Genomic DNA, 25,738 nt, shown 5'->3' on the forward strand with positions numbered 1-25,738 from the left:
CATCCCTCCAACCACCCCCACCAGCACCAGCACCCCCTCCCCAACCTCCACCTCAACCTCCCGCTCCGCATACACCTGTTCAACAGGCTGGTTCTCCTGCCCCGCCTCCCTCGGCGGCGGCTGCTGCATGAACGGCCGCACCTGCGCAACCGGCGCCTCCTGCCTCGGCGACGACGACAACCCGTCTTCCACGCGCGCACCCGACGCCCCCGTCCGCCCCACCAGCGCCGCCGTAACAACCACCGACGCCGCCTCCCCCAGCGACAACGTCTGCCCCGCCGGCTTCTACGTCTGCAGCGCGTACTACCCCTCCGGCTGCTGCCGCGTTGGTCGCGATTGCCAGACCACGGGGTCTTGTGCGCTACCCGAGACGGATACTATTGTGAATACGAACGGTGTTGTTATCGTTGCGCCTACGGGTGCTGGAGAGAGTGCGGGGAGCTGTCCCAGTGCGTGGTATAGTTGCGCTGCGGATCAGGGAGGCAATTGCTGTCCCGATGGGTATGCTTGTGGTGAGCAGTGTACGGCGACTGCGAGTGGGCAGTCCGGTGTGACGGATAAGGCGAGGCCGAGTAGTAGTCAGGCGAGTTTTGTAGGGGCTTGGAGTGTTTGGGGGATGGTGATTGGGGCGGCGGGGTGTGCGGTTGGTATGGTTGTGCTGTGAGGGGGAGATGACACGGGATGATATGGGATGGGTAATGTGTACATGATGGAATGATAAAGTCGATGTATGTATTGCAAATGAACGTTCTTGAGTAACGAAACTATGTCCACTATGCTTGTCCGTATGAAGTTCGTAGTATGCTATCGCCGAACGAATCCGGTTTGGAAGGAACATATACGGAGAGACGACTACAAGTTCAGACGGGAGAACGACGCATACCAGCGCTTCAGAATCGAGTGAATAGAACCTGCTGCAACGAATTCGAATATGTCATGATACGACTTGCATTCCCGATCTACCTCCTCACAGCTTAAAGCTACCAGCCCCTCTCTTCGCAGCCTCCTTAACCTCCTTACCCTCAACATCAGTAATAACACCCTTGCGTCCAATAATCTGTACACCACCCTTCTTAAGATCCGACACAAGCTGCTTCTTCTCACCCCTCTTCTTCTCCTTGCCCTCCGTCTTCTTCTGCACCGGCTTATTAAGACCAGCCTTCTTCGCCCTCTCCTTTGCACGTCTCCGCCTCGACATCTTCTCTTCCCGCGACATCTCGTCGTGGGCGACTGGCATGCCGCTCTTGGTAACGATCTCGCTCTTGCTCTTGTCCTCGCCCGGCTTGTAGATTTCTTGCGGCGCGAGCATACTTGCGCTGGCGACTTCGCCGCCGGCGGTGGGCCGTGCATCTTCCATTTCGATGGCGGGCGCATCAGTGCGGATTTCTAGGTTGGGTGCTGCGGGCTTGGGCTTGAAGTGCGAGGAGCTGAGGGAGTCGAGTTTGGCGGATATGCTCTTCCATAGCGCGGTGATCTCGTCGTGCTCCTTCTTCAGCTTCTCGTCTTTGGCTTCGACGAAGTTGGGGTCTGTCTCGCGTAGATGCTCTTCTTCGTAGATTTCGGCGAGGCCTTTGCCGGATTTTGTGTCGTCGAGCTCGAAGCGGCCGCGTCGGGGGCCGGTGGCGAGGTCGTCGGGTCGGCGGCGGTGGATCTCGTCGAATTCGCCGGCGAGGATGCGCCGCTTGATGAGCGCTTCGATGTCTTCGGAGGTTTCTTGTGTGACGATTGGGACGGGCTTGCCGGCTCGTTCGAACTCGAGGTTCTCTTCGAGAAGCGAGTTTACTGGTCGGTCTGCTGCGCGTGCTTCACCAGATAGCTGCCATTCTCGTTTTGCAACGTTGGCTGCTTCCAGTTTCTGGATCTCCTCTGCGATCTTGGCCTGTCTCCGCTCGTGTGTTGATCGTCTCGACTTTGGGTCTGAGGGGTCTACGTCGGAGAGGTCGCCCTCGCTTTCCATATCGTCGTCATCTTCGAAGAGATCTCGGTGTACCCTGGCCATGGTTCCTTCCACGTCCTCCTCGACTTCCTCTGCTGGTTGTGACTGCTTCTCAGGGAAGTTGTGGGGGTTGGGTCGTCCGCGCTTCTTGCCGTTCTTGTTCTTGCTCGCCTTTTGTGCGGGAGGCGCGAAGAAGTCCTTGTACATGACGTTGTTGGCGTTCATACCGGTGTCAAGACCGTCCAGGTCACCGTCCTCGAGGTCGTCCTCATCGCCACTGTCGCCATCCGGTGCATTTAGATCAACGTTGCCGAAGGTTGGTCCGCCCTCGTCAGACTCATCGTCGGATGCATTTCCTGCGATACCATTGGCTTTGCCTGTGGATGGGCCGTCTTCCATGGGGTCTGCCTCCCAGTTTACTTCGTCATCGTCGCTGTCCACACCCTCTCCCCTCTGATCCTGCTGCTCTAGGAAGTCGGTTTGCTTGTTGAAGTCGTCTATGGAGAAGAATCCGTCGTTGAGACCGTTGGGATCGGGTTGGTAGGTTTCTGCTGGCGCATCGTCTGACGCATCGTCGGAGAACATGCCGTCTGCTCCATCTTCCTTGTCGATGTCCTCGTCATCCGGCTCGCCGTCAAGCGCTTCTTCATCCTCGTCTTCGTCGACACCATCGTATTCCCAGTCCACGCCCTCTTCGCCAATGTCTGATTCGGTGTGGTATTCCTCCTCGGCCTCTTCAATGCCCTCATCGTCGTCCTCCTCGCCATCACGGATAGCGACAACGCCATCATCCTGATCGGGCAAAGAAAGTTCAATCTCATCTGTCGTCGCCTCGACAATCTTGCGTGTCTGTTCGAACACCTGGTTGACGCCAAATCCGTCCAAGTGCACCTTCTTCAAGTGCAATACACTGATATCATCGTCGTAGCCGCCGCCCCGCTTCCGCTTCTTGCGCAGATCTTGCTGTCGCTGTGATTGTGACGCGCTTACGCCGGCGGCTACTGGATCGAGATATCGTTTCGCCGCGGCAAGGAATGTCGCATTGAGCTGGGCGGTCGGCTGGAGGAAGGCTAGCGGTTTGGTGAGGAGACTTGTGGGCGAAGTCGCCGCGGTTGGTGGAAGTTCCATGGGCGGCGGTTGCGCGGAGCCGATAGAGAGGGTATGCGAAGAGATTGACGTATCGGGCGAGTGGGAAGGCGGCGCCATGCTCTGGATGTCTGGCAGAGGCTGGTGGTGGGTGAATGCGCTGATGGTTGCACTGAAGTTCGCGCCTGCCGCTGAACTTTTTTGGTGGAGCTGGTGGTCAAAGCGTGCGTTAGTGCTCCAGGTCTACACGTGTGAACCATCCACCCCTCTGCTTCAACCTCACGTGTTGCACGTTGTTACATTCACCTTGAATTCAGCTTTCACCTGCGGTTATCTCTTGGATGAAGCGTCGTTTAGGTTGCCGATCGACCCTTGAGCCTGTGAGAGTAGCAGTGGCAACATGCCGTCGCCAGGTAGAGGTAGCACTCAGCGAAAAATACGAGCTAGACACTATTCAGGACGTCTGCGCGATTGATTACCTTCGACATTACTATGGACGGACTAATCAAGGTATCATGGAAGATGGTCCTTTACTTCAGGCACATGCTTTGCCAGCTCCTCTACAATCTCATTCAACACCCTAACCGCAAGCTTCTCATTCTCTTCCCCGACAATACTCGGCGCATCGGGTTCGATCTTATCGGTCGCATAGAACCTTCCATGTTGCTCTTGGTTCTGCGAGGCGCCAGTAATGTATATGTTGGCGCCTAAGTCCGCCGTCCTGAACGCCAAAGCATGCGCGATCGCCCTCACGATCTTGACACCTGGAAATTTGACATTGCGATCGATGTTCGTTACGACCGCACCGGGACATACTGCCGTGATGATGACTTCGCTGGACGGGATCTTCTTTGCGAGCTCAACGGCGGCGTATCGCTGGAGGAGCTTCGAATAACCGTACTGCTTCTGGCCGCCGGGGTATTTGTCTTCTTTATTGAACTCAGGGAGGATAGCGGGCTTGTTTCGAACGTCGGCAGAGATCTCCACGACCTTGTGCATGCCTGAGTTGACGAATTGCAGTACGGGTATCTTTCCTGATTGCTTTTGCGACTCTTTCAACTTCGGCAAGAGAAGGATACCGAGCAATATGGTCGAAAGCGTGTTGACTTGAAGGTCTTGCTCCCAGCCATACTCCGACTGCTTGTAAGAAGTATTGAAGATGCCGATGTTCAAGATGGCCACGTCCAGGTGGTCCAGTTCGGTGATAGCCCGCTGCGAAAACTTGACGATACTATCGTACGAATCCATGTTGAGCTGCCAGACTTCGAATTGACCTGCTTTGCCGACGTCTGCTTCGAGTTTGCTCTTGGTCGACTCGCCCTTGGCCTCGTCTCTTGCTGTGATGATGACTTTTGAAGCGCCTAACTTCGCGAACTTGGCCGCTGCCGCGTATCCCAGCCCAGAGGTGGCGCCCGTCACCAGGACGTTGCGTCCCGCGAACGATTCGGTGGACTCTTTGGGTGGAGCGCCCCACTTGTTCTTCACCATATCTACGATCATGGCCATGGTGTTGGATATTTGAACAAGAGTCGGCTGTTAAGTTCGAAAATGGGTATTGATAAAGTCTGGTAGTATGCAAACATGTAACGATAATGGCGACTCACGTACTTTGTACCTTCGCATGCACAGATGCCGATGAAGGGCCGAGCACGGCTTAATCTTGAAAGTTTAAAGTACTCGCGGATCGTCCGGAATCCAGCAACCCGCAGTCGATTGCGTGTGTATTCCAAGAACCAGGAGGCGCGATATCAGGGGGCGCTTCCAACGGACTGTTCTGAGAGGTTACAACACAGCGTTGATGAAGCATACGTCCTAGAATGTTACTACTCAACAAGAGAGGGCAAGACGTTATGCTTGGTGACGGACTACAACATCAACATTTCGCGTGATGTAATGCCTGGATCCTCCAGACATCGACGCGTTACTTGTAGGGCGAGCTGTTGCATGGTAGGATGGGTGGCTAAAATACCCATTTTTTCCTGCACGCAGTGATGAGCATGTCCTGTTATGTTAATGTTTAGGAGACGCGCGCAAGAAACAATCGTAACTGTGAGATGGTCTGGGAACAGGCATTGAGGGTTGCCGACAAGTCGCGCCTTCCATGCGATGGTGAGTGGAGGCGTGGTGTGACGACCCCCGCATGTTTTCGGCTACGTCCCCATGCCGCCACCGCCAACTTACCAGCACCCTAGACTCGGGACCGCCCCAGCCTCTCCATCTCCACTAACCTTCGACAAACATTCTGTGACCTGCAAGTTAGCACCCACGACTATGTTTCACGATGGAAGAGCGCGAATACCAGCTGCCCGCATGTCAAAAGTGCAAACTGCGTAAGGTCAAATGCGACAGGCAAGCACCCAAATGCACAAGCTGTCGGAAGGGGAACATCGCCTGCATTATCGTCGATCCCATTACTGGTGAGCAGTATGCACGTGACTACATTCGGCAGCTGGAAGAGAAGGAACTCAATCTGCAGCGTAGGCTGGGCGATCTCGACGACACGGGTGTTGTGACACCAGGCTCCACCGAGAGATCTGACGCCGCCAATCAGACACCAACAGGCCCTGAGACGGCAACGAGCTCAGGTACCCAGAACGGATTTGTTGGCGACGGCAGCGGCCTGGGCTTCTTGCAGAATATCCTTTCTGACACCAAATGGCAACACCATCGCGCACAAATCCTCGAGCAACTTGCGAAGCGCCCTCGCATTGCTAGGTATCGACCAGTCGCCCGAGCGCTACCACCACTTGCGCAAGCACAGCAATTGTTTGATAATTATTTCACACGTTTCCATGTCCATCATGCTTTTCTCCTTCGTAGCGAGACGCAGGACGCCTTCCACAGGGTTTACTCTTTCTCGCCAGCATCAGAAAGACCCGTGGCCCAGGACTACTTTCGCCTCTTTATGGTGTTCGCGATCAGCGATACGACCAGGCATCGCGCTTGCCAGGGCGATGGCAGCAGTGACGAGCATCCGTACGGCTATTACCTTGCGGCTGAACACTATCTTCCGGGCATACCATTGATCAAAGATACGGAAGCCATCCAGAACTTATTGCTGATAGCGAGATTCGGCATGTACCATCACATCGGCGCATCAATCTGGGAAATATCTCGCTTGTGCATGCGGCAGTGCATCGAGTGGGGTCTTCATTCAAAGGCACAGGACGGCCTGAGTCCATTGAAAGAACAACACCAGCGCAGGATTTTCTGGGAATGCTACGTCCACGACCGTTACAGCTCGGGCATACTAGGTCGTCCTTTCGCTCTTCTCGAGTCGGAGATAAGTATGCCACTACCGATTGATGCTGACGACGTAACAATCGTAACATCTGGGGCTAGTGTACTTGAAGAAGTTCCCAATGTTACGAACGTTCACCCAAGCGAGCTATCAGTCAACTTGTTTTGCATCAAGCTGCGACGGCTAAGCTCTGGGGTGCACACTGCCTTTTACGCTGGTCGAAAGCCCGCCTCACACCATGGTGGAGACAACACTCGCACGCCCGGATTTCACTCGATAGGCCACATATACTCATCATTCTCACAATTCGACAAAGATCTCCGTGCATTGCGATCGTCAGTACCAGTCTTCGTAGACCCCAAATGTCTGTACGAGCGTTCTGAATGGCATGACTTCATGTACGAGAAGGACCGCCTCCTGCTTGCTCGTGGCGCCATGCACAACCTACCATCGCGGCAGTTTTCCGGTACGTCCATCGTAAAGGAGATACTGAAAGTGTGCTATCAATCCGCGATACATACAATACAACTGTATGCAGACCTTCGAAGCAAAAATGCCATCACTTGGACACGCAGCTACTTTCAGATGATCTTTACTGCAGGTCTTACTGTCATCTATTGCATTATCCTGGGGGTCTTGGCCGACAATGACGAGCTCTCTGTCACTCATACCGAAGCTCTGCCAACACTGAACACTTGCAGTGCGTTGTTGAACTACTTCAAAGACAAAATGCCGGACGCAGGTTCTTTCGCCACTGTCTTCACTGTTATACTAGCAGAGTTCGTCAAAGATCGGTTTGCATCTGCATTACAGGTGTCAGAAAATGTCCCCGCAAATCCAACCCAGCCAATTCATCAACTGCTTCCAGCCCATGATACGCAAGTCTACCCCAATCACCTCCTCAATGCGGGTTCGCTGCATTTGAGCGTAGACACCGTCACTGCAGATCACTCTCAATCGGTTGGCGAGCAGCAAGAACGGGAAAATCTGGATCACTTGATGCTCGGAGACTTTCCTGACCTTCCAAATCACCAAGGTTCGCAAGACTTTGGCATGGGTCTGACTGATGACCTTATGAACCAACTTGAATACGGGTTGGGCGAGTACGCATGGGGCTCGTTGAACACTAACGTAGACTATTGGGATTCTTTCTCCTACAATTAAACAAATGAAAGAGCTAGAAACAGAACCGGACACGATTCGGTGAGCAGCACTCTAGCTAGAGCGCCTGTACAGTCTGGATGTAGTCATACAATCGATCCACTGCCGCCATCGCAGTCTCCATTTGCGTCTCGGCCGTTGCAGCACCTACGTGCGGAGTGCTCACGACCCGTCCCGTTTCCCACAAACTACCATATTTATCTTTGATCGGAGGCTCATGCTCATGGCAGTCGAGACCCGCACCCCAGATCAGGCCTTCCCTCAAGGCGCGTTCGAGATCGGCCTCATCCACAATCCCGCCTCTGGCCGCGTTGATCAAGATGGAAGTGGGCTTCATGATCTTGAACTGATCATACGATATGAGACCCCGGGTCTGTGGTATTAGAGGAACGTGTAGTGTTACCACATCTGAAGCTCGAAGAACCTCCTCAAGAGTCTCTGCTCGGGTATGCGCGATGTCTTCCCAAGCATCCTTTGGCAGTAGTGGGTCGTACGCTACGATGCGACACCCTAATCCGCCTTGGAAGATTTGCGCAACCTTGCGGCCGATGTTACCCATGCCCACGATCCCGACCGTCTTCTTGTTGATAATCAAACCAGAGCAAGTCTCCTTCGGCACGCTAAATCCGGCACTTTGCAGCGCTGTTATGCGACCAACCTCACGAGCCACAGACATCGTGAGCGTAAGCACCGTCTCCGCGACAGCCTGCGCATTGACTCCTGGCGTGTTGAAGATCTTGATACCGCGCGCTCTGCAGGCCTCGCCATCAATCTTGTCGATCCCGACGCCCTGTTTGCCGATGGCTTTGAGGTTCTTGCATGCTTCGACGTCTTCTGCGGTAAGGTATGATCCGCGAATGACCAGATATTCGGCCTTTCCCCTCCATTCCGAATGCTTGGGGTCTGAAGGGAGGATAGCGTTGAACAATGACTGTGCGCGTTTTATGGCTTCGGGATGTAGTGTATCGAGCAGGTAAACAGTAGCCTTGTCTACGCCATTTGACGGTGACGAGGACAGGGCAAATGTCTCTGATTCGATAAGTGCGGGAGCCATGATGACAACGATCGCGCGAAGCAAGCGACTCAAATAGGTTTGTGAGGAGAGTTTGAAGTCTAAAGTAATGTCGCACTGCGCGTCTTGACAGTATATGGCCGCCACACCCAAGGTGATGTGTACCTAGATGTATGTGGATAGCCGCACTACCCACACGCCGGGCATTAGAACTAGACTCCACATCTGAATCTGATGCAGAAGCCAATGCCGTGTCAGTACACCAGCAGATTGGGTCATGTGCGGAGCAACAGAGCTCGTCGGGCGACCACCGAAAGGGCCGCAGCGCTAGCTTCGGGGGGTGTCCGACTGCCCGAGCAATTCGACCCCTCACCCATGTCTTTTCCGGGGCCGCTCTGCTCTGTCGGATTGGAACACCGCGCCTCATGATTACTGTAAATCGGAACTAGATCTAGCAGCGCAAATGACGTGAGCGTTGAAACTCTCAATGGGATGTCGGCGTATTTCGGCTGTTGTTGGCTTTGCCCGCTCATACACTGCCGAAGATGAGTCGTCGCACATGGCACGACACCGCGATCTCCGACGCAGCCACTAAGCTTTTGAGATGCTCGTGAGATGATGGTCGAGATTGGATTGCCATGAGGATATTGCGAAAGCCTTGGAGAGCAGTGTAGTGGATTGAGAGCACAGTGAGACTGCTCAGGCATCGGAGCACGCATCTCTGTCGCTCCTGGGTAGGCGACAGCGATGCGATGAAAAGGCCGATGAAGAAGATAAGGTAGCCATCGAGAGCTCCTGACGCCCGCTCTCTACCGGTAAGCTGGTGTTCGACGGAAGCCGCGTAGCCAACGAAGTGCTCTTCGATGTGTCGCAACATCATGTCTCGACCGGGATCTTGTGCCAAACCTGGGCACTTGATTATTTCCGCGAGACCACTGGCATGCAATTGGTCTTTGAGCAGGTCTTCCGCTACCACTGCGCTCGGTACTGTTTCTCTCCAATGACATAGATTGATGAAGTGACAAAGCAAATCTTCATCAGTGTGCTTTCGAATCGAGCGCAAGAGCTGCGCGTGTTGTATGAGATATCGCAAAGCGTTCGCTTCCGCATCCGTTGCTGCAGGCTGTGGGGAAGCTGGTGGCGACATCATGATATTGCCATCGTTGAGACAAAATGGCCGATCCATAGCCGTACTGAGGTGGGTGTCCAGGATGTACAAGGTCCAAAAAGCTCTCCCGTTCTGCCTTTTGATCTCGCTGTCTGAGCTCATATCGGAGATGCGTGACGTGTGCATACCGGCGGATATACAGCGCGTCATGGCCAGTCCAAGTAAATGCCAGGAAGAGCCGCAATGTGTGGTGTAGATTGAACATATAGCAAGAGCTGTGAGACATTGCACGACTGCCAAGTCGCTCGACTGGTTGAGTATGCGAGGCATGAGTTGCGCGGCCTTTGTTGTCAACTCAGTTATCAAGACTTCCGTGAAGCTGTGATCCGGCGATAGCAGTAACCCGAGTGCAATGCCTACTCTGACAAGTAGGATCTTCTCTGGCGACTCGTCCATCATCATGCCAACGTTTGTATCTCTCTCGGCCGTTACGACGATGCTGTACAAGTCTTCGAGCTCGCTGCGCGTCATTACGGGAAAGGTTGTGGGAGCTACTTTGACAAACCATCTGAACGCTTCAGCCGCCCGAGCACCATCTAGTGTACTGCCCTGGGAGAATAACTCGTTACGAAAGTCCGCCATAGGCCCAGAAAGTGATGTGTTGGTTCCGATGGGGCTGCTCGGGTTGGTGTTGCCTATACTCGCTGCGGCAAGAAACAGCGTCGAGAACGAAAGTCCCTGGTTGGAAAATGGCTGTCGATCCGTCGGCTCTGCCATTGCACTAAGACTCAAGTAATTGGCTTCGTGCATCGCATGATGCAAGTCGTTACTCGACCCGGGCTCGACTACCGATGAGTCTATCGTCCCAGCATTTGACCTGTGGGGAGTGCCAGAGGTGGACAAGTTGCTATTCCAAGGCTGATTCGGTGACTCTCGATCGTTCGTGACCTCGTGCTGCATGTTAGAATGCCGGCTGCTCCTTGCTTCCAGAGCGGCAATCCTCAACTTCAAAGACTCAATGTATGAGACGGAAGATGGATCCGAAGCGTCGATTACGGAGCCAAGGCGACGTTGTACGCATTGCGATGCGGCGACGCGACATTGCTGACACGTTGGAGTATCTCGAGAGCACTAGGTACCAGGTTAGTCTTTTGAGGGTGCGATGGAATTGCAGTGATTATGTGCGCGGGTTCGATCGCAAGTTGTGGGAAGAAACAGGTATCGAGCAGACTTGACGTGCTGTCATTTATGTGCAAAGAAGGAGTAACCACCAACCTTCTGTTTCCGCTTCCAGCATCTTTCGCAGGCTTGCGATTGCAAGTTTATCATATTGGTGGATGATAGTAGAGTTAGCTCCTGGGTTCAAAGATGGTGGTTTCGAAGTCGTGAAGGAACCGAGGTACCGGATACCAAACCGGAAGCTAGCGCGTCTCGGATCTCGCAGTCAGGATCATTCTACGAGCGAACGCTTTACATCAAATTATCGCGAATTTGAGACTAGTCATCATGGTTGAGTATATCCAGATTACATATGTGATCCGACATTCTGTTATATGATACAAGATGTCGACAGCTAAGAGCTTGCTAATACATTCCCATGCCCATTGACGTGATCGTTCATCTTCAATTCTTGTACTGTCACACTAGCCTTTTCTTTTAATGCATCGATAATTCCGTTGGTTGACGCAACAGTGGCTCCGTTCGTCTCAGGCTGAGTGGCCTCAGTCGAACTCTTGACCCTTGCGTTCAGTTGTGCCATCTCGCCTGCTCGCTTCGTAGCTCCACCGAGTAGCAGCGGTCCATCTGTCGCCGCCATAACCCATCGCGCGCCCATCTTGCAGAACTTTTCCACAAGGTCTAGTCTTGAGTGCAGGCCTCCTACGCCGACCCATTTGCCGTGCTTCTTGCAGGCGTCAATCGTCTTCTCATACACTTCGAGTAGCTGCGGGCTCTCGTATTGTCCTGGAATACCCAGCTCGGCGCACATGTCATTAGTGCCGATCAGTAGACTGTCAACGCCTTCAATGGCGGCTAGCTCTTCAACACATTCGACTGCTTCAAGCGTCTCTACCATGGGAATGACAAGGGTTTCGCGATTGCACACAGGACTCATTGCCTTTGCGGCGAGGTGTCGGTACTGGAATTGTGGCATATTGTTCGTCGAGGAGCGATGCCCAAGGGGCTGGAATTTGGCGGCGGCTACCACGTCTTTGGCGTCTTGTACAGAGCGGATGTGCGGGACTATAACGCCCATGGCACCTCCGTCAAGTACTCGAGAGACGAAGAAAGGGTCTTTGGATGGGACGCGGACTATGGGTGAAATGCCGGCGTAAAGAGCTGCAATACATATCTGACCTATCCTACGTTAGCTTGGAAGTTTCTGGAGAGGGGCGGGGCGCTGAGGAGAGAACGTACTGGTAGTGTCCAAGTCAAAGGTCGAGTGCTCCATGTCGATGAGAATACCATCAAATCCCGCGGTCTTCGCCATCATCGGAAGCTCAACGCTGCGGACAAGCTTTACGGACAGCGTGTAGGCTACCTCATCGCGGAGCATCTTCTCCCGGATCGAGTTGTGAAGAGTGAGTTCCGCCATGTTTGCGGGTATTATCGAGCTCGGAGGTTGGGTGAATGATTCAACAAGAGGGGATTGGATAGACTTTGAGCTATACAAGAGTTCTTGTTGTAGCGATACCGACTGTCATATGTACGTGAACGCAAACTCCTGTGGAATAAGCTTACCCAGCATAGTAGTGTATGCCAGCGGCCGCAGCCGGTCACCGTGATGCCTTCGGAGCATGACCGAAGCGCCGAGCATCAGCGCACACAGCTCCCAGCCGCGAACGGCACGTCAGCGTTGTCGATGTTGACGATGGATAATGAGGGGGGTGGCGAGGCGGACGTGTGTCAGCCGCGTGCCGTGCCTGAGTCATGCAGGGTCCATCAAGCGCTCGGTCGCCCCTGCCAGCTGCATCCGCGTTCACGCGTTTCTTCTTGCCCCGCTTCCACGAGACGCTACGGGCGACCACCGACGCGTAGCTCAATCCTCGGATGCCCACCGAGATGTCACGCACATCGGACGACCACCGAAATCGATGACTCCACAGACATCGCCCAGGCGCGCGGAGCATAGCGCGTCTGGGGTCCGGGGAAGGCGTGGACGGCACAACCCATCCCCGCACGCTGGACGTCGTTGAAGCCAAACGGGATGCTATAGCGAGACCATGAAGGACGGCAGTGCGCATTGGCAGATGCTTACTACATCGACACCTGGAAGAAGATAACCCATGTAGCCAGGTATAAAGAAGCCGCTGCCTTCAAAGAGCCGTTGCGTTACACCGCACTGCTCGGGCCTTTCCTCCTTCAAATCCACCATCCATCTATTTTCCGTTCCTGCGACCGCCTCCATGACTACCGACGACGGATCTTTGAAGGGGAGTTGTGAAGTCATCAAGGTGGAGGATGCTGGACTTTCGGAAGCCGAGACTTTCCTTCAACACTACCCTCTGCTGCGAGGGAAGACCAAGGATGAACTTGAGAGGCTGAACAAGGCTGTTCTGAAGAAGCTCGACTGGAAGTTTCTGCTCATCATCACTTTAATGCTCTTGATGAAGTAAAACAGCTCCCAAGCTAATGTGGCGCGAAAACACATAGACTAACATTGGACAGCTACCTCGACCGCATCAACGTCTCAAATGCACGTCTTGCTGGTATGCAGCATGATATCCACATGACGGATGTGGAGTGGTCTGCTGGCATCTCGCTCTTCTACGTGGGATACATTATCTCACAGGTGCCAGCCAACATCATCATGTCCAAGCAGAAGCCTCGTATCTGGATGCCTTGCATTATGCTCGCGTGGTCCTCCGTCACGATATGCATGCCTGCTTGCACCCGACCTTGGCACTTTATGCTTTGTCGTTTCCTCGTGGGGTTCACCGAAGGCCCATTCCTCCCGGTCGTGGCGCTCATGACGTCTAGCTGGTATACAAAGCAAGAGAGCCCTTTGCGCATGGCTATCTGGCACGCAGGAAACATCGTATCAAACGTCTTCTCCGGTCTCCTTGCCGCAGGCATCTTGACCAACATGGACAACATCGCGGGTTTGCATGCGTGGCAGTGGTTCCTCTTGCTCGAGGGTATCGTGTCTATCATGGTTGCCATTCCTGGGTTCTGGCTTCTACCAAACTTCCCTAACAACACTGGAACCTACTACTTCACTCCAGAAGAGCAGCAGATGGCGCAATACCGACAATCCGTATCTTCCGGATGCGTGACGGAGGATGACGAAGGCGACTACATTGGCGGCTTAATGCAGGCGATTCGGGACCCGTTCACGTGGCTGTTTGCTGGCATCCATTTCTCCCTGATTATCGCCCAGTCGTTCAAGGACTTTTTCCCATCTATCATGGACACCCTTGGCTTTGGAAAGGTCGAGACTTACCTTGTCCAAGCTCCGCCATACGTCATCGCCTACATTGTGACGCTAGTCGTCTCGTGGTCGTCTGGTCGCATGCTCGAGCATGGCTATCACATCATCGGTGCTATTTCGACTACCCTGATTGGCGCAATCATTATGATCAGCACTCTCAACACAGGTGCACGGTATTTCTCCATGATATTGCTCTGCTGTGGCCCGTTCGTAGGCTTGAATATCCAGCTTTCATGGGAGACTACTGTCGTGCCGCGACCACGAACGAAAAGGGCGGCACTCATTGCTATCGCAAACTGCGTGTCAAGTGTCAGTCATTGGTTCACGCCGTATTTCTTTTTGAGAAACCAGGAGCCGAGGTACGAGACCGGAGGTGGCTGCATCATCGCCGGATGCGGCTTGACTATAGTGCTATGTTTGGTGACGAAGTGGTGGTGTAGTAAGAAGAACAAGGCTTTGGTCACAGAGGAGGAGCGCACGGGGGTTGTGAACAGCTGGAGGTTCGCGAAGTAGAGACACATTCTATAGTTTGCTGTAGAACGCTAGCTAGCTACAAAGAATGCATCGCTTGTGCTTATGCTTCTACCTTAGACTTTGTCTTATAAAGAATTTTTTAAATATATTAAGAAAGGCAAAACCTATATTAATATTTAAAAATCTTATAATATATATTTTATAATTTATAAGAGCTCTTTAGTAATTAAAAAAAAATAGTTTTAATATAAGTAAGCTAATTCTAAAAATAGAATTCTATAATAGAAGTATATATATAAGTCTAAAGTTTATTATTTTAAATACTTATATATAGATTTTAAAGAATAAATCGTTCTTATGTAAAAATACTATAATATAGTACTATAAACCTTTTTTAATTACTAAGTATACTCTAGTATAAATTAAAATTATAAAATAGTTAGATAAGTAAGACAACTTTATATAGTACATTAGATTAGTAATAAAATCTAAAGTAAATAAATTCTAGATTTAAGCTATATTACTTTAGAGCTAATACTAAAAAGTAGTACTTAGATTTTAGTAGAGCTTAGTTATTAGATAGACCTTAGAGTTTATACTAATTACTTTATACCTTGTATAACGCGTAATTATTTTACTCTAATCTAGAATTTTAGGCTTACTTATATAAGCGCGCTATTTTTATCTAGAGTTTTAGTATTATACTTTTTACTATAAGCTTATTATATTACTTCTATCTAGAGTTTTAATATTTCTAACTAAAGATTAAAGTAGTAACTTAAAATAAGTATTCTAAAAGCTTACTACTATAGCTACTTAATTACCTACTTCTTATAACTTACTTCTATCTTTCTACTTACTTTACTCTAGCTTTTACTCTTTAGTTTAAGAATACTTATAATATACTTTATTAAATTATTTAAGTTTAAGAGCTTTACGTTTATAAATAAATTATATATTTTTACATACTATTAGTACTTACTTACTTCTATACTTAATATATATATATATATAGATATTTTACGCTCTTATATTTTTAATAAACTTCTTAAATAATCTTTTAAGCTTTATATCTAATAGTAAGCTTATTTTTCTAGTATTTACTACTTTTATACTTTTATTTCTTATAATAGTTACTATATTTAGATTTATAAAGTTAACTATTTATAAAAGCTTATATCTTTTTATACTTAATAAGTTTCTAGATATATCTAGAATAATAGTAGTGTATACTTAACTTACTAAGCTTTTTAAAATACTTTATAAAAATTAGTTATATTATCTTATTCTACTTTAAACTCTAGATAAAATATATTTATATAAAATATATTTATAAAAAAGATATTAAAAGATATATTCTCTTATACTAAATAAAGTTTATTTAAAGTATACTTTTTACTACTATACTTATATAACTACACTTTTTATTAGCTTTTTATTCTTAGCTTTTTAACTACTATAGTTTAATATATAACTTAAATTAATCTAAATCTCTACTACGTTCTACCTACTTAACTTATAATTACTACTATTATACTTTCTATTCTATTTATAGCTACTACTATTATACTTACTATCTTTTCTTAGCTACTTAAAACTATGTTTTTTTTAATTATAGTAATTATATTTTATAGCAAATTAAATAGCTACTTCTAGTTAACTTATTAGTAGCTATACTTTTATCTAGTATAAGCTAAGTCTATATAGCTTTATAAGTAAAGTAAATAACTAGATATTAGATTATTTTTAGTACTAAAGTAGAAAACTAAAGTAATATACTATTAGTAAAGATATTATATTAATAGTAAGACAAGGTCTATATATATTTACTAAAGACGTTTAATACTTAAATATATACTTTAGTAGTTAGTAATATCTATAATAAATTAAGAAACTTTTTTAAAACTAGTATACAATCTTAGTTTTACTAAATATATACTTAGAAAAGTAGTCTATCTTAAATAAGTTTTGTTCTAACTTATTTTTTTAATCTTTTAGTAAAGAGTATACCTATTGAAACTACTTTGTTTAAATATATAAAGATATATAATTATTATAAGCCTATATAAAGCTTTTATAAATTTTACTATATATATTATAGAAGTAATAAAACTTTAATAAAACTCTAGTATAGAGTTAAGTTAGTGTTTAAGATTAAAAACCTCTAATAAGAGAAAATTAAGATTCTAAGAGAATAAGTTTAGATTACACTATATACTATATACTAAAAGAGTTAATTTTCTTAATTACTTTGTTATAGTTTATAAGTATAAAGTAAATTACTTATTATTACTTAAAATATAGAATTATAATAGAATAGTAATATACTAAGCTCTAAACCTAAACTCTTTAGTCTAAGTTAGAATAACTTACCTATATACATTTACTTAGTATAGCTTTTAAGTCTACTAAAGCTATATAGCGCTTTAGGCGCTTATTACTTTAAGTAACTACTAAGCTAGTACTTTTATAATATACTTATACTTATAGTTATACTTATACTTACTTACTATATACTTACTATATATTTACTTTATATACTACTTTATACTATATATAATATATAATTACTCTACACTATATAAATTATTTATATTATTTATATATATACTAATATACTAAGTATAGTGTTATATTTAGCTACTTTTATAGAATTACTATTAATAGTAATAATATAATACTATATCTTTTAATATATATTATTACTTTACTATATATATACTTTTACTATTATAGAAACTTTACTAATATATTATACTACGCGCTTTAGAGGCGCTTAGATTCTTAAGTATAATACTAAGCTATTTAAATTTTTATAGCTTTTACTTACTTTCTATAATTAATCTTTTTTTTACCTACTCTACTTTAGCTTTTACTCTTTAGAGTAAGAATACTTATAATATACTTTACTCAATTATTAAATTTTTAGAGCTCTACACTTATAAAGAGATTCTATATTTCTATATACTGTTAGTACTTATTAACTTTTTTATTAGAGCTAAAGATAATTAATAATTAGAGATAAATAAGTATATTATAATTATTCTACTATATAAGAAACTTAGAATAGAATCTCTAGCTATATATCTAAGAGCTAAGTAATTACGTATCTATAATTAGATAATTATAAATACTCTCTAATTTTAATAGACTTTTTAGAGTAGTAAAAGTATTAATTTACTTTACTAAAACTACTTCTATTAAATCTATTATAATTAGTATACTTTAGTAAAGTCTAGACTTAAGAATTTAGAGCGTAGTAGTAAGTTTTAGTTTAAATAAGTATTTAATTATACTTAATACTAATATTACTAAGCTTTTAAGTTTTATTTAAATAAAACTTAAAAGCTTAGAAATTAACTTTATTAGTTTAGAGATTACTTTATAATAGCTTAAAATATAGCTAATAGCTATAAAAATCTAAGTATTTAACTAGTAAAAAATAATTTTAATAGTAGAATCTAGGCTTTTAGTATTTTTTAAGTAAAGTTAATAGTATAATTAATAGCTTAATAAGCTACGCTAGCTACTTATATAAGTGCGCAACTAGACTATAATTAAAAACTTTATTGATAATAATAAGTTTTTTACTTCTTCTTTTCTTTACTATAATTTTTTTTTTTTTGTATTATTAAAATACTTAAGCTAATAAGCTAATAAGCAACGTATCTTGTCAACTCTTCTACTTAAGATTCTTAGCTCTTAAGCTTTAGCGCTTTTAAGCTTTATACTTATAGCCTTTACTCTAATTAATATATTTACTTACTTTTTTATTTTTCTTATTACTATAGTAAGTTGTTACTTCTATACCTAAATTAATAGCTCACTATTATAATTTAGTTTAATAATTTAGCTTTTAACTTAAATAATAGCTATAAGTATTAGCACTCTAGCTTCTACTATAATTATATTTTACGCTCTAACTATAATACTTCTAGTAGTAGTAATTATAATATATAAGCTAGTACTTAGCGTAATAGTACTTAGTGTAATAGCGCTTTACTTAATAATACTCTATAGTTAAGCACTTAGCTTTTTTTATATAAATAACTCTAATTAGCTACTATACTAATTAATATTTACTTCTCTTTTCTAGAATTATAATAGCTAATAACTTATTTAGTAATTAAAGTTCTACTACCTAACTAACTTAAAGCTTTATAAAGAATAATAGTTAACTAAGTTAAAGCTTTATAATAACTAATAACTCTAATAATAACTTTTATAATAATTAAGCTAAGTATTATAAATATTTAGAGTTACATATTAAAGGTACTTGTTTTAGTTATAAGCGCTCTCAGTTTAATAACTTTAATAATTAAAATTATTTATAAAACTATTAAGTATAATTTCTAGAGTAGTATCTTTATTAATAATAATACTTTTTAGACTTAGAGTATAAGCCTTTAGTAATCTAACTATATTAGAAACTAAAGTATCTTAAATTAAAAAAAGTTAAAGTTTCTAAGTAAAAGTTAAAGTAATAGTTACTTATATAAGTAGTCTTATAGTAAAATTTCTAAGCCTAAAGCTTTCTAGAATAAAAATTTAGTATATACTAGTTATTAGCGTAAGGTAGTTAAAGTAATTTTTAACTATAATACTTTTTAATATCTCTACTATAAGTATTATATTTATTAGTAACTTCTTAATAGTATTTTAGAGTCTAATTATCTTAAGCGCTTATATAAAGTTTAGTATTCTTTATTTTATTACTTTTATAAGTACTAAGAACTTAATAAAAATCTTTACTAGCGCTTTATAAATATAAAGTAGAGCTATAGCTATAATATATCTCTCTAGGCCTTAGAGATATAGTCTACTACGTTATATCTTATAATATTATACTATATTATTAATAATAAATAAATAAACTTTTAAGCTATTAAAACTAAGCCTAATAGACTTAAACGCTTTGTACTACCTATCTACTTACACTTCTCTTTCTTATATATTTAAGACATCGACTTATAATTCTATATTAACTTATTTATTACTACTAATAATATATAGATAATACCTAGTAGTTACTACTATATTATACGTAGTTCTTCTTAAAAGTAAGCGCTACTACTACTACTTCTATTATAGTTATAATTACCTAAATAACTAAAGAAATTCTAGAATTAGTAGTAATAGTAATAACTCTATAGTACTATAAAAGAGCTATATATTCTTTACTCTAATACACTAGTCTAAATATTCTAGAATAATTTTAAAAACGCCTATACTTCTCTATATACTTTAATATATTAACTTAACTATAAACGCTTTTAAAGTCTATTAGTTCTATTATATATTCTATTATAAGTATATTAATAAAGCTAGTAGTTTTACTCTATTATCTAAATTATCTACCTTATTTCTACTACAGCTTTATTACTACAGTTACACATATATTGCGCGCTTACAGCGCTTTACTACTTACTTATAGTTATAACTTGCCTATCTTAAGAGCTATAGAAGCGTTCTATACACTATTTTAACGCTACTAGTTTAGAGGATTTAGCTGTAAGCTTTATAATACAAAAAACACAAGATATATAAACACTACTTAGTTATTAATTAAAGAGACAGAGTAAAGTCTTAATTATAGCTATTATAACTAAAGTAACACAGAATGGAAACATGCTTTAACTAGCAAAAACCAATAGACTCTAAAAAAAAAAAAAAAAAAAAAAAAAAAAAAAAAAAATCTCCCTTATTTAAATTACTAGCCTAGTTATAAGTTTATAGTTATTATTATTAAATTATAAGCTTATATAAAAAGCTTAAGTAGCTTAGCTATCTAAAGTAGTACTAATAGTATCTAGTTATAGTATTAGAGAGTAAATAATATATATTTTACAAAGTTAGTCTATATAGGTAATAGCTAGTTATACTATCTAGCGTAGTTAAGAGCTAGCTAATATTAGTACTATATCTTAGAGTACTCTATATACTTAGAAAAGCTACTACTACTTATTAAGTTTTTTAAAAGATTACTAAAAATAAAAACTTTTATACTAATAATCTTTATTATAATATAGTATTTAAGCTCTTTATAAATATTAAAGCTAGATTCTAAGTAAAGAAAGTAAAGCTTTACCTCTTTTAATACTTACTTTTAAGCTTTAATATATTTAATATAACTATTAAAGTTTATTTTTTTTAACTTATATTTTATTATAACTAATAGATATACTATCTTAAAGAGAGAGTAGATTAGAAAGTATATTAGAAGGTAGTCTAATATATTAGTATTACTATTATTATTTTTGTTACTACAGGCTAGTATTTTAATTAAGAAATAAATATAAAAGTAGATATACAAAATATAAGAGATATAGAGAATAAAAAAATAAAAGAAAAGAGAAAGCTAAATATAGACTTTTGTACTTTTTAACTATAAGTAAGAGTCTAGTATATATACGCGTATAAAACTCTTCTTTATAAACTCTCTTTATATAACCTTTCTATTTACTTTAAATACCTATTATATACTGAATTTAGAGTTATAAACTACTATATATTACTACTTTATAGCTTTATTTTATATATAGCTTTAGATACTTTAAGTTCTTAGATATTTATTACTATTTCTTTATAGTTATAGCTCTTCTTTCCCTTTACTTTTATATAGAGCTTCTAGAGAGTAATAAGATGTATATACAACTTCTAGAAGCTTTCTTAAGTACTTCTACGCCTCTAGTATAAGGTATATAAGATATATACTCTTCTATTCTCTTTTCTAGATATATAAGGCCTAGAAGTATTAAACTTTATAGCTTAGTTTTAATTTCTAAGACTTCTAGAAGAATATATACTACTATATACTATAGAATAAGTATTTAAAAAATATACCTATATTATAATTATATACTATATTCCTTAACTACGTTATATCTAGATTTCTATACTAGTATATTTAACAAAGTAATAGCTATAATATAAGTTTAAAATTTTTATTTTAGCTTTTTTAATTTCTTACTAACTTAATAGTAGAGCTAAAGCTCTAATAAAGCTTAAGAATATTATAAGTAGCTTTACTAAGATATTTATTTATATATAAAAAAGAAGAAAGTAGCTAAAAGTATGTCTAAGACTCTATCTAAACTATTAAATAGAACTTCTAAGTTCTTAAGTACAAAGAGCTTAAAGACTACTTTACTTATAACTTTTAATAAGTTTAATTAATATAGTACTTACGCTAAGTCTATAATACTAAGTAAAAGTATATAAAAAATTAATATAAGTAGTAGCTAGATAGCTCTACCTATAGTTTCTACTTAAAGTTATTTACTTTTAGCTTTTAATCTATTATTACTTTACTTAGAGTATTATTATTAAAGCTTATTTTAGTAGTAGCTACTACTAGTATTTTAGCTTTAAGTTCTTTATTCTAGAGTTTAGTAGCTATAAAATTAGTAGCGTAATTAGTATAGTTATTATTAGTTTTACTAGTATAATAATTATCTTTAGTATTACAATTTTTAGCTTTATAATTACTAGTTAAATAGCTTAATATTTAGTATTATAAGTAGTAGGTTCTACTACTATACTTAGCGTTAGCTAGCTAACACTAAGTAGAAAAAAATATTAATATATACTAAGTATAAGCGCTTAGAGCTTAAGATTTATATATAAACTTATACTACTAAGACTACTTATCTATAAGCTTAAGATAAGAACTCTAAGAATAGCTAAAATAGTAAGCTAGCTCTTAATAAGTATAATTATAAAAGTTCTAATTAAAAAGATTAAGACTATAGTAGTTAGTAATTTAGTAGCTATATAAGTTTATCTAGAGAAAAGGCTTAGTAATTTAGCTATTTTATAATAATATTAATTATTAGGAATTACTTCTTCTTAACTAAGCACTATTTATAGTAGCTAAGATTCTACTTAGATATAATAAACTCTTATATTAGTAGTCTAAATAAAGTTCTCTTTACTCTATTTACTTTTTATTAGTTAAATATTATAAATTTTATAAATTAAGTAGCTATTTAAACTTTCTAAACTATTACTAAGTAGGTAATTTAGTTAATCTATTTACAAGTATAATTATAGTTTTTAAATACTTAATTTAAATAACTCTTTAGTATATTTATACTAAAGCTATATATTCTAGATATCAATATACTTAAGCTAAGTATTAATAAACTGATTTTGATTAATAACTAGATTAATAGTTTACTAATTATTATACCTAACTATTTAAAGTTTTCTGAAATTAAGTACTAGCTTTTTAAGAAAATACCTAAGTACTATTACTTTCTTACTAGTATATTTAAAAGTAAGTAGCTTTAATTTTATAGTAGAAGTAGTAACTATAATTTACTTTACAGCTTTCTAGAAAATTCTACTTTTATATAATATTATATTATATCTATAAAATAATAAGCGTGTCTCTAAATTATTAGTAAAGAATATATATTTAGTAATTATTAAATTACGCTTATTATAGTTACTATACTAGATTATATTAAAGTAAGTATAGTAAAGATATATAATTACTTATACTATAGCTTTCTTATACTTATTACTTAGATCTATAAAAAAGTATAAGAGCTTTAAAGTAGTATATACTTTATCTAGTTAAAGTATAATTACTATATAAAGTATAGAGCTAACTATTTTTTAATGTCTTTTAATTTTAGGCTTAGTTACTTTTTTAGTATTTATAATAAGCTTTACTAATAGTAAAAGTATTAAAAAGAAAAATTTATCTCTAAGCTAAAACTTTATAAGTATCTTATTTATATACATATTATAGATAAGTATAATTTTCTTTAGATATTAGTTCTTAATTATATAAATTCTAAAAAACTACTTAATATTTTTCTAAGTTTAGATTTTATACTTACTAGAGATCTTAGTTAATATAGCTTTTACTTACTACTTTATATTTTTATAATAGAGTATTAAAATATTATTAATATAAAAGAGAATAAGAATCCTAGTTTCTTAATTAAAGGAAAGATATAGCTATTCTTAAAAAGCTATTATACTAACAGCTTTTAGTATTTTTAAGAACTCTTTATACTATAATTAAAGAAAGTTTTATACTTTATAAAGCGGGTAGTAATACTAGATATATAATTCTATCTTATTAAAGCTAACTAGTATTATATAAATTACTAAGTTCTTTACTATAATCTTTATATTAAGAAATACTTATATTATCTAAAACTAAATAATTTTAAAATCACTTTAAGTAGTAATTACTATTATAGTATAAGAAAAACTCTATAGTACGTATTTATATAGAAGTAAAGTTTATTAAGTTCTTTTTTTAAATTACTATTAACTATAATTTATGCTTAATATTTAAGAGAAGAGCTATTTTATTTATATTTATAAGTTAAAACTTATTTTTATAGAAGTAGCTAATCTTAGCCTTATAATATATAAATTTCTATCTAAGCTTTGTTTACCTAAGCTTATTACTATCTTTTAAAGAGGTATTGTTATAAAGTATATATATTAAATACTAAATTAGTTATTTCTATAACTTAACTAGCTTTTAAGAATTATTATAGTATATATAATTAGTTCTTAGCTTATACTTACTAATTGTAGTAGCTATAATAATTAAGTTTATAGTTTTATAGCTAGCTATTAAAGTTAAAGAGTAGTTATAATTATTCAATTACAGATACATAATTGCTTAGCTCTTAGGTATATAGCTAGAGATTTTATTATAACTCTGTTTTATAGTAGAATAATTATAATATACTTAATTATTTTTAATTCTTAATTATCTCTAGCTTTAATAGTTATAACCTTAGCTACTTAATTATAGAACTAATTTCTACTATGTATTAAAGCTTACTAAAAAATAGATTAATTAATCTTATTTCTTCTCTACTCTCTCTAAATATTCTATAATTAGAAATTTTTTACGTAATTACTTAATTACTACTTATATCTTTGTTATTTTCTATATTTTTATATTAATTCTACGCTCTAACTCTATAAATATAAGTAATTATTATTTAGCTATTATAGCTATAAGTATACTTTTTAAAAAGTAATTTAACTAAAATACTTAGTTTACGCTTTTCAAGTGACACTATAATAAAAAAAGTATTTAGAAAGAAATTAATTCTAATTTTCTAGATATTAAATATATAGATACTTAGAAGTATAAGTTCTTTAACTTTCTAATTCTAGAGCCTATAGCTTTAGCTTTTCCTTCTATAAAGCTAACTATGAATTAAAAAAAAAGTATAATAAAGCTACTTATAAGTATAATACTTTTCTATAAAATTATAACTATAAAACTAAAAATAGTACTACGCTTATAGCTTACTAGAACTATAAGTCTAAGTAGTAGTTAAGAAAGAGTAAAAAAATTAATAATATTAAAAACTATATTATATATACTATTACGCTAAAGCACTTTTTACTTATAACTATAAGTAATAATAGAAAAATAGTCTAGTCTTTTATAAAAACTTTTAAGACTGTAAAGAATAGAGAGGTAACAGAAACTATTCTCTAATAATAGAATATAGCTTTGTTAGAAAAAAGTAGTTAAATACTATAATAAATAGTATAACTAATAAAGATTACAATAAAGTAATTGCAAAGTAGATAATAGGTAAAAGGTAATAATATTGTTGCTAGGTAAAGAATAACTATATAAAATTACTATTTCTTTTATAGAAAATAGCTACTAGAATAATTGCGTAAATATCCGCCTATTTCTGCTTAAAGATAAGAATTTATAATTAAATCTGCTTAATTCCTAGATTTATAATCTAAGTCTGCTAAATTCTTCTTATCTCCTAGATTTATAATCTAGACTAGTACTAATTATATTAGTCTATGCGTTGTATTGCATAGACTAATAATTAGCTTATTACTAGATTTTTCGGCAATTGCAGAAAGAGAGATAAGAAAGATAAGAGTTATTATTTTACATAATAACTCTAATAATAGCTAGGTTAAGATAAATAAAGTTGTTTTAGAATCTCTTAGTATAGCAGATTAAAGCTAGCTACTACAATCTTAATTACGTAAGCAATTAGATTTACTAGGAATTTTTCTAATTTGTTAAGAAATAATAATAAGTGCAATCTTAACAAAGCTTAATAATAAAAAGATAATAATAACTAAGTTGTTATAATCTTTACAAAGACTACGCTTACTTCTACTATTTAAACTACGTAATATATAGTTTATATAAAGTATTATACTTATTTTAAAAAAACCTAAAGAGAATTTACTAAGAAGTAGTTTACTAACTAATTAATACTTTACTAAAAAGTAAAATATTTAAGCTCTTAAAAGTTAAATAATCT

At 39.1% G+C, this 25,738-nt stretch overlaps 6 protein-coding genes across 6 annotated transcripts; 2 read left to right on the top strand and 4 right to left on the bottom strand.

Annotated features, from left to right (window-relative positions):
• Positions 1–967: 967 nt before the first annotated feature.
• J4E93_008097 (uncharacterized protein) lies at positions 968–3,142 on the bottom strand (the record flags this gene model as incomplete). Its single annotated transcript, XM_049345999.1, has 1 exon — positions 968–3,142. The coding sequence occupies one exon, from the start codon at positions 3,140–3,142 to the stop codon at positions 968–970; it is 2,175 nt and encodes a 724-aa protein (XP_049196932.1).
• A 393-nt stretch (positions 3,143–3,535) lies between these two features.
• J4E93_008098 (uncharacterized protein) lies at positions 3,536–4,528 on the bottom strand (the record flags this gene model as incomplete). The annotated part of the gene is made up of 1 exon (XM_049346000.1): positions 3,536–4,528. One exon carries the CDS (start codon positions 4,526–4,528, stop codon positions 3,536–3,538), a length of 993 nt encoding a protein of 330 aa, XP_049196933.1.
• Positions 4,529–5,303: 775 nt separating this feature from the next.
• J4E93_008099 (uncharacterized protein) lies at positions 5,304–7,427 on the top strand (the record flags this gene model as incomplete). Its single annotated transcript, XM_049346001.1, has 1 exon — positions 5,304–7,427. The coding sequence occupies one exon, from the start codon at positions 5,304–5,306 to the stop codon at positions 7,425–7,427; it is 2,124 nt and encodes a 707-aa protein (XP_049196934.1).
• A 55-nt stretch (positions 7,428–7,482) lies between these two features.
• On the bottom strand, positions 7,483–8,478 carry J4E93_008100 (uncharacterized protein; the record flags this gene model as incomplete). The annotated part of the gene is made up of 1 exon (XM_049346002.1): positions 7,483–8,478. One exon carries the CDS (start codon positions 8,476–8,478, stop codon positions 7,483–7,485), a length of 996 nt encoding a protein of 331 aa, XP_049196935.1.
• Positions 8,479–11,117: 2,639 nt separating this feature from the next.
• On the bottom strand, positions 11,118–12,137 carry J4E93_008101 (uncharacterized protein; the record flags this gene model as incomplete). The annotated part of the gene is made up of 2 exons (XM_049346003.1): positions 11,118–11,899; positions 11,960–12,137. 2 exons carry the CDS (start codon positions 12,135–12,137, stop codon positions 11,118–11,120), a joined length of 960 nt encoding a protein of 319 aa, XP_049196936.1.
• Positions 12,138–12,948: 811 nt separating this feature from the next.
• Positions 12,949–14,486, top strand: J4E93_008102 (uncharacterized protein; the record flags this gene model as incomplete). Its single annotated transcript, XM_049346004.1, has 2 exons — positions 12,949–13,154; positions 13,211–14,486. 2 exons carry the CDS (start codon positions 12,949–12,951, stop codon positions 14,484–14,486), a joined length of 1,482 nt encoding a protein of 493 aa, XP_049196937.1.
• Positions 14,487–25,738: the final 11,252 nt, after the last annotated feature.

Source organism: Alternaria ventricosa (assembly GCF_023758065.1).
Source record: "Alternaria ventricosa strain BMP 2768 chromosome Unknown scaffold_15, whole genome shotgun sequence".
Classification (NCBI taxonomy): Eukaryota; Fungi; Ascomycota; class Dothideomycetes; order Pleosporales; family Pleosporaceae; genus Alternaria; species Alternaria ventricosa.